The sequence below is a fragment of the Haliaeetus albicilla genome, chromosome 1 (assembly GCF_947461875.1).
Source record: "Haliaeetus albicilla chromosome 1, bHalAlb1.1, whole genome shotgun sequence".
Classification (NCBI taxonomy): Eukaryota; Metazoa; Chordata; class Aves; order Accipitriformes; family Accipitridae; genus Haliaeetus; species Haliaeetus albicilla.
The window spans coordinates 48,819,839-48,836,015 of NC_091483.1; the positions used below are offsets into that span (position 1 = coordinate 48,819,839).

Sequence of the window (16,177 nt, forward strand, 5' to 3'; positions counted from 1 at the left end):
TACAGTTTAGGAAACAGTATTTAAGTTAAAAAAAAACAACCACAAATGCCTCTGGAAATGAACATCAATTTGATAACATTGTTTATGCTACACAATTTAAAGAGATTTAAGTCTTGTTTTGCAAGCACCCTATAGTCATTTACCATTCTGTCTTCCTCTGATCTTAAAAAGACTGCCACAAGCTGAAACATCAACAAAAGTGTTTTACGATTTTGCAAAAACCTTTTCCACAAAATTCAGAGTCAAGAGATACAAATTTACTATTTTTTAACATATTTTAGCTAAAGTCTTGTAATTAACTCAAGCTGATACTAGAGTTAAGAAGTCAAATTTCTCCAGTATCACAAATCCAGGTTTCCACACAGGTTAAATGTGGTACGCACATAGCACAAAGCGAACCCACTCTTATTTATGGCCAGAAAGAGGAAAGCAGACTACTCAGAACGTAGACTTCCCTTTGCACCTATTCTTATAGCCCAAAATATGCGCCAACAGATCCCCCCTTAGCGAGCTGCAGAAAAAGTTTTGGAAGACTGGTCCCTTAGTCACTCAGCTTCAAGGTCAGAATACAAAATTTATTTTGTAACAGCTACCGTGTTGACATAATTGCTTTACCTAATATTCCATACAAAAAGTTATAAAATAATCAGGAGAAAATTGACTGTATTCTAAATATCATTCCTAATTGTATGTAAAAAAATGAATTGGCTGTCTTCCACAGTTTATGCCCTAAGTTATAAAAACAGTTTAGGTTAGTTTATAACCTAAACTTTAAGAACTTGAGTTAAGAAGAAATGTAGAACAACACTACTATAATATTACCATCATTAGTAAACATATCACATTTTGAATCTTCTTTCTATTGGCAAAGATATGAAACCAAACTATTTCTAAGAACTGCTTCTTTTCTCTGCCCCTTCAGCAAAGTGAAATGTAGCACCAAATAGATCTGGTAAGTGATCTGAGATTTCTTCAGTCTCCTCTTCCCAATTTTTCCGAGATACTCAGAGCACTACTTTCAAATTTGCCTATGCTTCAGCTACTCAAGTCTGCATTTCTAACATAGCCATACTATGTTTTACTCCTAATAATGGACATATCTAACTTTGAGATAGTTCATTATGCCATACACAGCAGTGAACAGTAGTTCAGATTTAGAAGTGGTATTCCATACTAACACTGCATATAAATTACAGATAAAAACATGAACTGAAAAATTACAAGGTGAAATTCTTTTAGCAAGGGAAGTAAAATTCTTTGGTGAGCATAGAGACAATGCACGGAATCTGTTTCTTTGCATTAAAATCTTCCCGTGTTGAGCAGGACTCATACTCTGCCACTCTGCGATTTACACGAGTTAAAATCTGCATGAGTTCAAGTTTCCTTGCATGTTCCTTCAGCATTTTACACAGTGACTGAATAAACCAGGAGCCTTCAGCTGAATTCCTCCAGGAGTAATAGCCTGGGGAAAAGAGAGATGTCAAATTGATCAGATATAGCAGCCTCTGATACAGGACAGGATGGTAATTAGGGGAACAATACATTGTTTCTAATAGCAATCAATGTTTTAAAACAAAAACTCAAAACCACTAACCAACAAAATTTAGATTTTATAATCTCCCCAAATTCCAGCTCAAAAAATTTTTCTAATCCTCTCATGTTTTCTAATCTAAGAATACTTTAAGTAGGTAGAAAATCAAAAGGCAGGAAAACTATCTTCTGCTGCAACAGTCTTAGCCTTAATCACTTACTACTTCTTTATACAGTATACATGTACAAAGGAGACGTGACTACAGATAGAGCCAAGATGCAAAATGGATGTCAGTGTCACTATCTTCAGGACTACGTGCATGAATTAAAGACGGGAACCTGCTGATAACTGATAACGTAAAGGGCATACTAAGGGCTCTGCCACTACTGATTTTGCTTAAGGAGGCAATGAAAACAGAATCGATAGGCAAATAATACGCTGGTGTTAATCACCCACTTCTGCATATGTATCTACAGGATATCTGATTGTTTTGTTCTCTCAGAACTAACAATACCTTTTACTTCCTGCTGTAACTTATTTGCACAACTCAGATTAACTGAATTTATAGCAAATGAATATTTGAGGGTTTGCTAGTGAGAAAGATGTACATTCAGGGTTTGGATTTTGCGGGTTTTTTTGTAGGAACTGAGAATAGCAACTACCTCAAAAAGAAATCCAATCAGGGGAGAAAAAACAATTTGAGGGAAGAAAGTTCATATTTCCATGAAAGAGAACAAATGAAACAGTCACCCACTGACTGGATAGAATATCAATACGAGCTGATATATAGATACAATTTCAGGAACAAAAATTTCTTTGCAAGTCTCTTACCTGGAGCTGTAGAATATGCATACAGGAAGTCTGCTTCTACAGGTATTTTTTGACACATTGTTTCTTCTGATCCACTGTCTGCCTCAATTCCAGAATCTAATTCTGTCCCTCTACAAGCCTAATTGGTGGAGAGAAGAATGGAAAATGAAATAAAAAATAACAAAATAAAGGCAGCAATTATGATCAGAATACTGATTTTTTTTTTCCTGTTTTAAACACAGTAATGTCCTGATTAAAAAAAATGAAAAAATAACAAGAATTTCTATGTCACATTTCCATTAGACAGACTCAGAAGAAAAGTAACTAGCATTTATTTAAATCAGCTACACAGTTTGGTTAAGATAGAGATTCATTCAAAAGCGCATTCGGCAACTCACTAAAATATTGGCTAGTGTTCAGAAAGTTTTTACTTAATCCATAGAATTAAGGTAATGCAATCTGAATTATTACAAATACTGCCTACCTAATAAGGCAGATTGTGCCACTCTTAGACCTGAAGAGAATCTCATTCTAAAGTAATTCCATTTAAATCAATTTTAGAAATAATTAACTTTTTTGCACTAATAATTAATTGGGAAACAATTTTCTTTTAAGTATGCAGCTGATTTGATGATCATTGTCCAGCTGTACATCACCTGAATGAAAAAGAGCTTGGGTTTTCCTGCTAAACTTCTGCACCTGTCACCTCTGAAAAGGCTTGTTAGTACTTTCAGTTCAAGAGGGCCATCTGTACCGTAGATGAATCCTTCATCACCATGGCTTAGCAACACACAAACAAAACTGCTTCGCTTGCTGTGATCTTCTTCAGAAACTTGAAAGAAAAAAGAGAATTATTGTAACTTCTTGCACTCCCTAAAAGCTTTGAACATTTGATGCTTCCTATGTGACAGCAGTCTTTAAAAACCAACTCCTGTGTTTAGAAACCTCCAGCCAGTTTTCACTTCTGAACAAAAGGAGCCAGCCTACTCCACTTTAGGAAGTTGGACACAGAAAACCCCAAATTAAAGGGCAACCCTACCCATTCTAAGACATGGCCACAGAACTAGGCCAGGAACACTGTGAGGAGACAAAGGTGTTCCCACAGTGTCTCAAAGTCTGAATGGTGTACCTCGCTCATGCAGTAATGGTCAACAGTCTCGTGATCTGGGATTGGACTGATGGGAAGTTCTGAGTTTTGGGAAAGGATGGGGAAATCTTACCTCTCTTTCCAATCAGAGATGCTTCAACTACTTGGATTACATGGGAACTGAATGTAGTATGAAAGTTGTTGCTGCTGCAGGGACCTAGGTACTCACATTACCCCTCTCTCTCTCCCCCTTGCCCCGTAGCAAGGTCTAGAAAGATTTTTCAAGCCTCTGAATTTTGTACTTAAAGACATTTAAGCTTGATATAAAGTGTTTGTAGATATTTTTTTTCCATCTTGTGGTATGCAAAGAGCATAAAACAGATATTCTCTGATGTCTTTTGTTGCCTGACATTGTGGGGATTGTACTTGAGGACCAAGATGATTCTTTTAAATATATGAAAAGATACAAACATGGTTTAAAAGAAAGGCTCCAAAAGGAATTCTGACTGGGAAACTCAAGAAGATGCAAGAATTTGTAGATTAAAAGTGTAACAGTCCCAAAAGCTGAAGCTTTCTGTTTAGAGCTTGCCAAAACACTGAATTTCTATTCTGGAAAAACTGAACTATTTAGATTTTTCTCAAGCAATGCACACTCAGGCATTTCTACAATCCATGGACAAGCACTACACCTAGAAGAGTCAGGAAAGGCTGTTTTTTGGGAATCTCTAGTTAGGCTGCAGTCTGTAGTTTACACTTTCTATTTGGAGGCCTTATAACACAGGTAAGACAGAGGCCTTTCCACTTTCAGCTACTGTCAATAGACATGGTTAATAAATTAACCATGCCTGAGAGCATTCTTTGGCATTAACATTAACTGGCACTAAAGTACCTACATCTATGTTAGCAAACACATTTATTAAAAAAAAACCAAAAACTAAACAAAACAAAAAAACCCAAACCAAAACAAAAAACCAAACAGGATTGCTGGAGGCTAACTGGCTGTTGGGAATAATCCCTGGAACACTTTAACTGTTGAACTGTGACCTGCAACAGCCTTGGAGAGCGCTAGTAGGTATAAGCCACAGTCATGCCAGAGAACCTTCCAACAGTGAACTACAATAGACTGTGTGCCAGGGCTACAGATACCTCCAGGCACCATTTAATTTACTGGTCTAGATGTAGTCAAGTCCAAACAAAGCAGGACTAACACAGACACTACTATAAAGCTCTCACTTGACAGAAGGGTGTTTTGTTTCACAAGTCAAAAAAAATATGAGTTGTTTCTCTAAAAGAGTAATTCAGTCCACACACTTGCAGTTCTGGTCCCTCAGTCAGAAGCCCCCCTGGATCAGAACACCACTAAGGGGCCACAGGGCCACACCACTAAGGATATAGCACAGAACCCCTCTACCCAATTAAGCAGGTTTCTTTCCAACTCAGAGAGCTTCAGTGATCCCAGAGTCAGAACATAAATCAGTTTGCATTTAAGTTTCAGCCTTTTTTCCAGCCTTCTTAGAAGATGAGAAAGGATATGGAGACAACAGTCATGGCACAAAAGATAGAGAGACAGCAAAGATGAATAAACATAGAAACTACGATGTACATGTCATCCTTAGCAAAAAAACACTGGTAGGTGTGAAATATCATCTAAAAGAATCATGGAAGAAGAGATGTGAGGGCTAGAGACGTATTCAGAAACAGTGGTTGATTTAATACACACACTGAAGATATTATCACTTACCATTTTTCAAGAGTTCAAGAATGTCCCTGCATGAAAGATCATTGTTGATCTTTATTTTATATCCCAACTTCATAAAAACTTCTCTGACACTTGCAGCATCTGCATCTGTACCCGAACGGGGTAACATCCCTATACATAAGACAAATGTATTATTTTTTTATATGATACAGATGGCATGGTCTGATTGAGCCAAATTCTTTTGTCACTTATACCTGTATCATTCTAGAACATTATTCTATTATTACAGACCCACTCTAACAGAAAAAACATTGCACTGTTATACATGCACCTGACCTCCCTCTCTCTGTACCTATACTGTAGATTTAGCTAGTCCTTATTTTTATATCTACCTATCTATATGAAGACATAAAAAAGGATTTCATTTGCAAAACAGAAATCAAGACTAAAAGGTAAGATGGACTTGTACTGCCTATCAATTTTTCTCCACATTACTGCTATAACCTCATGCGTTCCCTCTATGCATATTTGGAAGAATGCACTGAAATGAATCATACCCATTCAAACAACTTAATTTTAGATGGCAAAATTGGTCTGCATATTTAATTTTGAAGAATAATACATGCCACTAATTTATCTAAATTAAGGAAAAAATTTATAAATTTGAAAGCGGTACCAGTCTGTCTGTGGAAGTTCTTATTGTTTATTATTACACATTCCCCCATCTCTGGATAATCCATTCTGTAACTGTAGTCTGGCAGAATTCCAGAGTCCATAGACTTGCTAGCAGGTAGGTTCTTTCTGTATAGAAATCAGACAAACTTTAGGTGTTAATTTCTGATCTCTCTTCTCTAGTTTCAAAATAATAATAAAATAAGGTTATTTTAGCAAAACCAATGAAGCTGGTAAGGTTTGCTACTTGTTCCCTAAAGGTTCTCTCAGCAAGTTTGCCGATGACATCAAGCTGAGTGGTGTGGTTGATACTCTAGAGAGGAAAGGGATGCCATCCGGAGGGACCTTGCCAGGCTTGGGAGGTGGGCCTGTGCAAACCTCATGAAGTTCAACAAGGCCAAGTGCAAGGTCCTGCACATGGGTCAGGGCAATCCCAAACATGGATACAGGCTGGGCAATGAGTGTATTGAGGCAGCCCTGAGGAGAAGGACTTGGAGATATTGGTGGATGAAAAACTGAATATGAGCTGGCAACGTGCCCTAGCAGCCCGGAAAACCAACCATATCCTGGGCTGCATCAAAAGAAGCATGGCCAGCAGGTCAAGGGGGGTGATTCTGCTCCACTCCCATAAGACCCCACCTGGAGTACTGCATTCAGCTTGAGCAGGTCCACAGGAGGGCCATGAAAATGATCAGGGGGCTGGACCATCTCCCTTATGAGGACAGGCTGAGAAAGTTGCGGTTGTTTTGCCTAAAGAAGAGAAGGCTCCGGGGAGACCTTATAGCAGCCTTTCAGTACTCTAAAGGGGGCCTACAGGAAAGATAGGGAGGGACTCTATATGAGGGAGTGTAGTGATAGGACGAGAGGTAATGGTTTTAAACTGAAAGAGGGTAGATTTACGTTAGATGTGAGGAAGAAGTTCTTTACTGTGAGGGTGGTGAGGCACTGGAACAGGCTGCCCAGAGAGGTTGTGGATGCCCCATCCCTGGAAGTGTTCAGGGCCAGGTTGGATGGGGCTTTGAGCAACCTGGTCTAGTGGAAGGTGTTCCTGCCCATGGCAGGGGGGTTGAAACTAGATGATCTTTCCATCCAACAATTCTGTGATCCTTCCAACCCAAACGATTCTATGATTCTAAGTTATGTCTGTGAAATCAGTTGGTAGATCTGATTCATAACTAGTGAAGACTGTAATTGCCTAAAGGTTAAAATAAGTAAAACTGCTTTGTATAGTTATGCTCCCAAATAAAACTTTTGTTTCAAGTTTGGTAAAATGTGCACATATACAAATAATTAAAAAAAAAAAGTGAAGAGTCATTTGTATTTGTAGTAATCTTCTGTGCAACTTGTAAAATGTTAAAATTTAAAGACTCAGGGAAGAACTGCATCTAAAATGATAATGCCTCTGCGCAGGAGAACATGAAAAATTAGTTTAAGGAAACCAATTATTGTATCAACATGAAATCAGTTGGGTTTTTTTACTATCATCTTTACTATCAGGAGGCAAGATCAGCTCTGAAATTGTAAATCTATTCTGAATTCTAACCAAAAGACATATTACCATTGAATTTTCACAAGTAAACATTCAAAACCTAGAAAGACCAAGACTCCGTATGCACCTGTTAAGTCTGCCTTAATGAGCACACCAACTACACCACCACTCATGACTCTGCAACAGCTGTCAATTTTACTCAGTCCATATATGCTGAAGTCGATATGGGTTTTCTCATTTAAGCACACAGGTAAGTGATTACAAGATTGGGGCCCGCTGTCGTATTGTGTTCTACAAATAAAAAGTCCGTAATGCTCTTAAATCTAATTTTCATTGAAATACTAAAAAGAATAACTTCAGAAACAAATTAGTTCCCAGAGAGAGCGTAATCTGATGATAGTGCTACACCAGCGTAACAACTAGCTGTCACCAGGAAGAACAGGCCTACGTTTCCTCCCTTCCACCCCTCTAAGTTCCCCTTGCAGTTGTGCTTCCGCACATATAACCCTACAGCAGGTAAGCTCAAGCAGCTGAGCTGTCTGCCACAGGTTCAGGTGAGCTCTAGAAGCAGTTCAAGGAAAGGAGTGAACATTTAGCCCAGGGTGAGACAGAGAAGTCTCTTTTCAAGAACAGCTAACCACCTGACAATTCTAAGTCAAGTCTAACTGCACCTCAAGTGTTTTGCTTTTTAGTTCCTTGTACATACACGTGGCCTGTTCTGTCAGACTATATATTTTCAGTCAGTACAACAACGCTAATAGGTTTTTATGATTATTATAATTTACCATAATTTAAACTTTTCCTTTTAGCATTACTTCTTCTATGGGTCTCACCTTCTGTTACAGCACAAGATTCCTCAAGACTTGAAGACTTAAACCAAAAGTACCTCACTTACCCTTTGGAACCAGGAATAGATTTTGCATCTGTCAGATCTTCGCCCGAACGTGGTCCATCTCCTATGTCTGCCATTATGGCTTTCAGTTATCAGCTTGAAAACATAAGAAAATAGAAATATATGACAGCTAATTTTCATATTAAATAATACCTTGAAATTGCTTAATTTTTTGCTAGGTTTCCTTAAAGCCTTACACAATCACAGTGCAACTTTTTAGAATTATAGAGAAAACAGGAATGTTAAAAGGGGATGGTCAAGCAGAATAACTTTAGCCTAGGAGTATTAGTATCGGGAGGCAACAAATAGCATTTCTGAGTAATCCCTACATATCTTACATTTGAAAGAAGAACATCAAATATTTTTCTAAATTATTGTATTCTAAAACAACTCTGGAAAAAACAGTCCGCAGATCCCTGTGACCAAATCATTGAAAATACCTACAAAAAGCAGGATAAGAGACAAACAAATTTAAGACAATCTTTATAATATTGTAATATCCTTACATGCATTAGTAGCATTTTAGTATTATGAATATTGTGTCATATATGGATCCTTCCATCTCAGTAAGACAGAAAATTGAGATCTAAAACCAAGCAACACAGGTTATCGGATGTGTGCAAAGACTAACATGGAAGATCAGATGTTGGGTCATAGTATTTTGAGAAATAAATAATTTCTCTGCATTCAGTTTCAAATGAAACATCACCCAATCCTAACTGGTGTATGTGAAGGCAACTGCAATATAAATAACATAAAACCAAAATGTTACAACCTTAAATAGTTGATGAAATGGACTCTGTGCTGTGGGCTGCTATTTACTTTTGATCAGAACACAGGACAAGAAATGATGATTGATACCAAGCCAGAAATCAATTTAAAAGCAAGAAACCTCCCTCCCAACTACTCTGTGTGTACTCATGGAACACATTACCACAGGTTATCTTTAACTCAGGATTCAGAAAAGGATTAAGCGTCATAAAGTTAAATTGCCAGATAGGACAAAGTAATAAATGCTTAGAAGTGAATTAAGTGCTTAGACCTCAAGAAGCAAACCAGCCACTATGAGGCAAGAATTTTAAAGAAACTTAGCAGATATATTTACAGTAAATAGGGATGTATAAATAACCAGACCAAGTAATATGCTTTGCCGGTCAGATATGATGAAGATTCTTATTTAAGGCTTAGGTTCTGTGGTGGCAAACTATATTTGTCATCTTACACCGTCATATTATTATTATATTAAGTCTCTTAACTTTATATCTATAGTCTAGCTAGTACACCATGAACATGCATTTTCTGTGGCAACAATTACTGATGCATCAGAAGCACTAATCTGGGGTATGTATAACCCTCTTTCTTTCCTTGTTTCTTAAAAGACATTTACTTACATTTTTAGCGACTTCAAAAGATCTTCAAGGTTACTCTGAATACTATTTCTTTGTATCTTGGAGCACTGATGTTAATTATGAAATCTTGCTCACAAAATTATTCCAGACTTGAGAACTGTATCATGTAAGTTAGCAGTGCACAGGAAATCTCCTGAAAACCAAATTACAAAAGTATCAAATAAGCTTGATATTTTAGAAATAAAGTTTTTAAAATACATTATTGCTTTATATTTTAGAAAATCACTTTAAAGACAGTATCATGGGGCAGGAACTACATCTACAATGCTGAACCTGCCTGCCTAGCACCATGATCTGGATTCATTCGTGCTAATTTCAAAGTCTAATTCCTTAAGAGTTCCCTATGTGAAAAAAGACATGCACTTCTGAAGGGTAATTCAAGTACCTAAGACCTGTGGCATGACAGTGATCCAACCCTATGCCTTGTCATTGGGCAGGGAGCATTAGCACTGATAACCAAGTCTCCCCTAGAGTGACAATTGGTGTGTCCACCCAGCTGTACCTGAAAAGCAGAGCTTCTGATCCCTGGGAAGCGGAAAGAATGGCTTTCATTGACAAGAACACTAGAAGTTCCCCTGATCCAGCAGAGCCCAGCTTCCACGACTTTCTATGCGTCTTTCAACCCTGTCCCTACCACAATCATCCTTGGCTTTGGTTCCCAGCTTTCCTGAGCTCACACCCTGACACTTTTGAACAAAACTTTATTTTGCAGGAAAACTTCCAACCAGACTGACCCACAATTCTGATGCAACTCATGCTGTTCCTTCTGCTGGAGAAGCACTATGTGCAGAAGCACAACCCAAACCCTTCACTGTGGCTGGGACTAATTGGAGAGGCAGCAACAAGGTTAACTTTCTTCCTTGTTTGTTCTTTGTCTGCCAACAGTAATGAAGAACCACACCATATAAAAAAGCACATTATCACATACCAACTCCATTATCAATACTAGCCAGCAGATGAACTGAGAGCAGCGTAGCCATGTCAGCATGGAATTCAACTTCTGCTAAAAGCCCATGTGGTTATGCCAGCTGTCTGGCACTGTGAAGATCTGCAGTGCCAGTGCTGCAAGTACATGAACCAGCTAGCATAAACCAGTAAGTATGTGCCTACATGAGCTGTGGTCACCTCCTGTCTACCATGTGAGCCAGCCTGGCCTACCAGTAACTACTTAAAGACTCAGCTAAAGTATAGGGAAAGCTAACAACTCTCTGGCCAACAGATGAGACCTTGGAATTACTGGGGAGGGTAAGTGGATCGTTAGGCTGCCTTGGGTTCACATCAGGTGTGCTCCAACCAAGTTGCTGCATCCCATTAGGGACTGGTTTTAGTAAGCAGGTGGGAATAACACTGGTGAACAGCAGCAGACTTAAGTAGGCAGACTGGAGACCTAACAGACTGGGTCCACTGAATGCTTCTGTAACACAAATGTTAAAGCATGCTGCAAGCAATAAGAAAGATCTTCAACAGTTAAGTGGCCTTAAATTAAGACTTATCTCCTTGACCCTTTTGCAACCTTAAAACTCTAAAACTGCTGTCCTTGATCCAATGCCAAAGAAACAATGAAATTTGAAGAAGTAGCTAGCAAAACCTACAGTTACAATGAAGTGCAGTACTTTGTTTCTGAACAGTGTAAAACACATTTTGTAGTAACATAGCATAAAAATATTTCTTACTAAAGCCTTTGCAAGCCTCGCTCACAGCCTACAGTTTCAATTGTTTAATGAAGTGTTAGAGCTTACTGCATTTTTCTGTATCACAACTGGAGCTTGTCTAAGAGTCTTCACAGAAACTAGAGAGATAGTGAGGAAAAACTGGGTATCATACGTGACATATTTAAAATATGCATGTGTATTAGGTTTGTGTGGTAGGGGTTTGGCGGTGGGGGAAGGGCTGCAGGGATGGCTCCTGTAAGTAGCCACTAGAAGCTTCCCTGGCTCCACGTCAGATCTGCCTCTGGCCAAGACTGAGCCCATCAGAGACAGTGGCAGCGCCTCTGGGAGAACAGATTTAAGAATGGGGGGAAAAAAAAAAAATTCAGCTGGAGAGAGGACTGAGAATATATGAGAGAAACAACTCTGCAGACATCAAGGTCAGTGAAGAAGGAGGGGGAGGAGGTGTGCCAGAGGAGGTGATTCCCCTGCAGCCTGTGGAGGTGAGCAGTGGAGCAGATGCCCACCTGCAGCCCGTGGAGGAGCCCACACTGGAGCAGATGGCTGTGCCCAAAGACAGCTGTGACTCTGTGGGAAAGCCTGTGCTGGAGCAGTCTGTGCCTGAAGGACTGCACCCTGTGGAAGGGACCCATGCTGGAGTAGTTCATGAAGAACTGCAGCCTGTGGGAAGGACTCGTGTTGGAGAAGTTTGTGGAGAACTGTCTCCCATGGGAGGGACCCCTTGCTGGAGCAGGGGAAGAGCGTGATGAGTCCTGCCCCTGTGGAGGAAGGAGCGGCAGAGACAACATGTGATGAACTGACTGTAACTCCCATTCCCTAACCCCCTGTGCTGCTGGAAGGGAGGAGGTAGAGAAAACCAGGAGTGAAGTTGAGCCTGGGAAGGAGGGAGGGGTGGGGGGAAGGTGTGTTAAGATTTGGGTTTACTTCTCATTACCCTACTCTGATTTGATTGGCAACAAATTAAATTGAATTTTTTTCCCCCAAGTCGAGCCTCTTTGGCCTGTGACCCTTCCCCGTCATTGTCTTGACCCATGAGCCTTTCATTATGTTTTCTCCTCCCCATCCCACTGGCAAGGAGTAAGTGAGCAGCTGCGTGGTGCTTTGTTGCTGGCTGGGCCTAAACCACAACAGCATGCATTATCTTCAGAATAGAATCTGTAACTCACCTTTAATATCCATCAACTTCTGAGCACCTTAATGCACCAAGTCATCTGCACTTCTTTAGAGAACAAAATACATCCACAAAGAGAGATCTGTTTTGTTGCTAGGCACTCAAATGCACATTTTAATCAGCAGTATGTTTTCTGCTCTAAAGCACTAGTCAGGGTAACAGCAACACTGTCTGGAGGACAGTGCTGATTCTAACAGACTACTAAGAATTGCATCATCTTTGTTTAGGTAATGCAATGATGCCTTGTTCTGTCAAGCAGAACACACATTTCCCTGTAGAGGATGATCTCATGCTGTTAGGTATAGGGGAAAAAAAAAATCAGGACAATGCATTAGGAATTTAATTAAAAATTGTTTTTCTGCTCCTTGATATTCTTTTCACTGAAAGCTTAGGTAAGACAAGCTTTCAACTGTAAGGAACTTTAAAAACCAAATAGCTGAGATGAACAACAGCATTTTTCTAATCTAGCAGAATATGTTCTGTAGGTTTTAGGCAGCTTATTTTACAAAATTTTATTTGAAAAAAAAAAAAGAGTTTTTAAAAAAACCCTATGAGACAGAGATAGCAGATAGCCATAAGAATAATCAAGTTTCTTTTTAAAGCAATATTTACATGAATTGTGAACCACACAAGACAAATTAATGATATAGTGATAAAAATAACAGCAAAGCTTCTCAGACAGGGAAGAAAGTAAATAACTGAATTGTCTCTAGTTACCTACTGTATCATAAAATATGCAAACCACGGGAGACAAGACAACACATGTTCAGTATATATCAGCTGCTACAAAGCAATGATTGTAGCAGTATTAAAACACATGTCCAAACCAGGAACCAGTATCATAAAACATGTCCTTAAAGATTAGAAAAGGGCAGTTTTCCACCTCACATGACTGCAAGTGAAAATGCCAAGCATGCAAAAAAGGTATTTTATGTACATAAAGATATACATGGCACATTGTGATACTAAGGCAGACATGCAAATTAAGAATTTTCCATTCTACAATGTATAATGATAACTTATAATTATCTAATTACTAACAGAAGGAAAATAAAGAAGCTGGCTATATGAAAAAACTAAAAACATTTGAAATACACCATTACGTTTTCTGTGTGGCATTATCCCACTATTAAATACTGCTACCACTGAAGGAAGCGTGCCAATACGGTTACATCCCTTCACATTACTTCTGGTCTGGATGCAGTTGTTGGAAAGCACTGACACTGACTGGGGCCAGCACTCTGATCTTCCAAAAGCAAACAGGCTTTTAGTTAGCCTGCATTAATCTGCAAAATCAGCAAGACTTGAATTTGTTCTGAGAGTAGATGGGACCCTTCCTTACTCCTTCACCTACACCTATTAACCACATCGCCATTGCAACAAATATTAAGGAGCCTGAGAAGGTTATTAAGGGCGAGGTGTGTTACTTTCAAACGTACCAACTGACAAGAAGCAGATAACTGAAGAAGAGAATTACCAGCTGGAGGGTAAGAGACTAGATTACTAGCACTATCCTTCAACCTAGCAGGGAACAGACGACAACACCTTGGACAGGGCCTCCCACACGCTATAAAAAGTTAGTCGCGGCGTCTGGGAAGGCCTCACGCGTGCTTTCCCAGCACTGGCAGGATGAGAACAACAGAGGCAACCCTCCGTACCATCGCCGCTGTGACCCTCACCTGGGGATGCTGCCTCTCGGCTATCGCACGCCCACTCTTTGTTAGCAACCGGGTCGCTGCAGAGCCCTCTTCTAGACGAGGATTAACCCGCTGCCTCGCAAGCTTTATTCTGGTAGATCCAAATGCAGATTTTGAGCCCGTGTTTCCAGCTGGTTAACGGTCTATCGCAGGGACACCAGAAAGCAGTCCAAAATTAAAGTTTTGGGGGTTCCCCCCGCCTGTTTTTTTTTTTTGTTGTTGTTGTTTAGGCGGCTTCTCCACAAAAACAGTCTTAAATGAGCAAGTCGTCTGCCTTAAGCTTCTGGAACACCGACGACTGAGCCCCCGCGCTCTCCCTCCGGGAGGTGGAAGCGGCGAGCGCTGGGCCGGCACCGCGGCCGGCCGCGCCCGGGAGGCAAGGCGCTGCGGCGGGCCGGCCGCCCCCGACAACCGACCGCCTCGCCGGACCTGCTGTGGCAGGAGCCCGGCGGGCAGCCGGGGGAGCGAGAAGGCGGCACTCCGCGCCGGGGCCGCCCCGGGCGAACCGCGGCTCCCCTCCCGGCCCCGGTGTGGGGAGGCTCCCGCGCCCCTCAGCCGGCTCCCTGCGGAAGAGGCCCCGCCGCGCCGGAGAGCCGCAGCCTGGCGCCAGCCGGCCCTACCCCACCCCCCACCGCTTTGTTCGGCCCGGCCCGGCCCGGCCGCCGCCGCCCGCAGCCCCCGCCGCCCGCGGCCCCGCCGCCGCCACTCACCGGCTCTGCCGTCTGCCCGCTCCACCGGCGCTGCGCTCCGACCAGCCTTCCCCAGGGCTGGGCTCGGAGGGAGCACCGCCGCCGTACGCGCCGCCCGGCGGCCCACGCTGGCTCCTCCCCGCGCGGAGCGGCGGTGCCCGCCCCAACGGCACGAGGTCCAGACGGCACGTCGTTCAAACGCCAACGGCGGCAGCGCGCGGGCCGTGGCGGTGAGTCGGGGCCGGCGGGGACTGCCTTCTTCCCCGTAGCCCCCGAGGCCGTTCCCCGCCGTGCTGCAGGCGGCTCCCGCCCCGGAGGGGAGGGAGGCGGCGTGAGGCCGAGCCGAGCGCCACGGCCGAGGAGGCACACGGGGTGGACGCCTTGCCTTGCCCTCCCCTCCCCTCCTCTCCCCGCGGCCTTCCGGGCGCCGCGGTGCCGTTACGCCCGCCGGTCCCCGTCTTCCTAGCGCGGGGCTTGCCGCAGCGGGCCGGGCCCCTCGGGCGTGCTCTGTCACGCGGGGGAAACAGAGGCCACCGCGCCCTTCGGCTGCCGGTAGGCCCCGGTTACCGCCGCGCCGCGCGAGCCTCAGGGGGGTTTGAGTGCTGTGGCCGGTTAACGGCTGCCCTTCAGGCTGTTGCGTTTGACTTCGGGTAGCCCAAACCCTGCTGGTTTTTGTCTTCTCTTTTAGTTCCTCTGCGCGCTGAAAAAGTTTACCTTTCTGTCAGAGCGGTGGGGTGTAGAGATAGTCGCCATCTTACGTAATTTGCGGGGATGATTACCAAATGAGAGGCGATCTTTCAGATTTCAGCGAGCTAGGTAAGCACGGGTGTACTGGACTGTATCAGAGCAGGACCTTCCTCTTAAGGCCGGGTTTATCTCCCACCGCTGCCTGATGAAGGCTCGGAAGTCGCGCAGACCAGCGACGAATGTAGTCCGAATATACCTGCCTACTAGCGTCCCGCTGCCCTGCCGTTCAGCCTTACACAACAGCTCTCGGGAGCCGAGGGCTGGTTTCAGCTTCGTCGTCAACTTTTGGGTCAGTTAGTCTCGTATTTCTACACTGACCTTCGGTAGCAGGAGTCGGAGTAAGTTTAACATTAGAAACTAAGTTTTCCAGCTTCTCGCAACAGGCACTAGCCTACTTTTCGAGGTCTAATAGCCTGCATTTTGCACAAAATTCCTCACATCTCCTATTAGCAGCGCAAGATGAAAGTTTCATGCTCCTTGTTATTGTTGAGGGAAGATGAGTAGTGTTTGTCAGTATGCCACAGTTCAGCTCGGCACAAGGATGACTAAACTAATTTTCACTAACGTTAAGAAATTTAGCACTAGGGAGAAAGTTATTGAATATGTTCTTCCAA

The 16,177-nt window shown here is 42.4% G+C and overlaps 2 protein-coding genes across 11 annotated transcripts in view; one reads left to right on the forward strand and one right to left on the reverse strand.

Annotated features, from left to right (window-relative positions):
• CASP3 (caspase 3) lies at positions 1 to 14,966 on the reverse strand. Its single transcript, XM_069788187.1, has 8 exons — positions 14,838 to 14,966; positions 9,572 to 9,722; positions 8,184 to 8,276; positions 5,804 to 5,928; positions 5,170 to 5,298; positions 2,998 to 3,173; positions 2,363 to 2,480; positions 1 to 1,462 (listed from the first exon to the last, which is right to left on the reverse strand). Exons 3-8 carry the CDS (start codon positions 8,255 to 8,257, stop codon positions 1,236 to 1,238), a joined length of 849 nt encoding a protein of 282 aa, XP_069644288.1. The 5' UTR covers positions 8,258 to 8,276; positions 9,572 to 9,722; positions 14,838 to 14,966; the 3' UTR covers positions 1 to 1,235.
• PRIMPOL (primase and DNA directed polymerase) overlaps positions 14,959 to 16,177 on the forward strand; it is a 21,754-nt gene continuing 20,535 nt past the window's right edge. For 4 of the 10 annotated variants that reach the window (XM_069788061.1, XM_069788078.1, XM_069788082.1 and 1 more), the window contains exons 1-2: positions 15,025 to 15,046; positions 15,505 to 15,852. Coding sequence is in view for 3 of the 10 variants with exons in the window: in XM_069788032.1 (XP_069644133.1) it covers positions 15,599 to 15,632 (34 nt within the window). In the remaining 7 variants the exon portion in view is untranslated. Of the gene's footprint in view, positions 15,047 to 15,128; positions 15,369 to 15,504; positions 15,902 to 16,177 lie in introns of those variants that run through there. The other 6 variants (XM_069788032.1, XM_069788116.1, XM_069788100.1 and 3 more) reach the window with 5 other exon arrangements.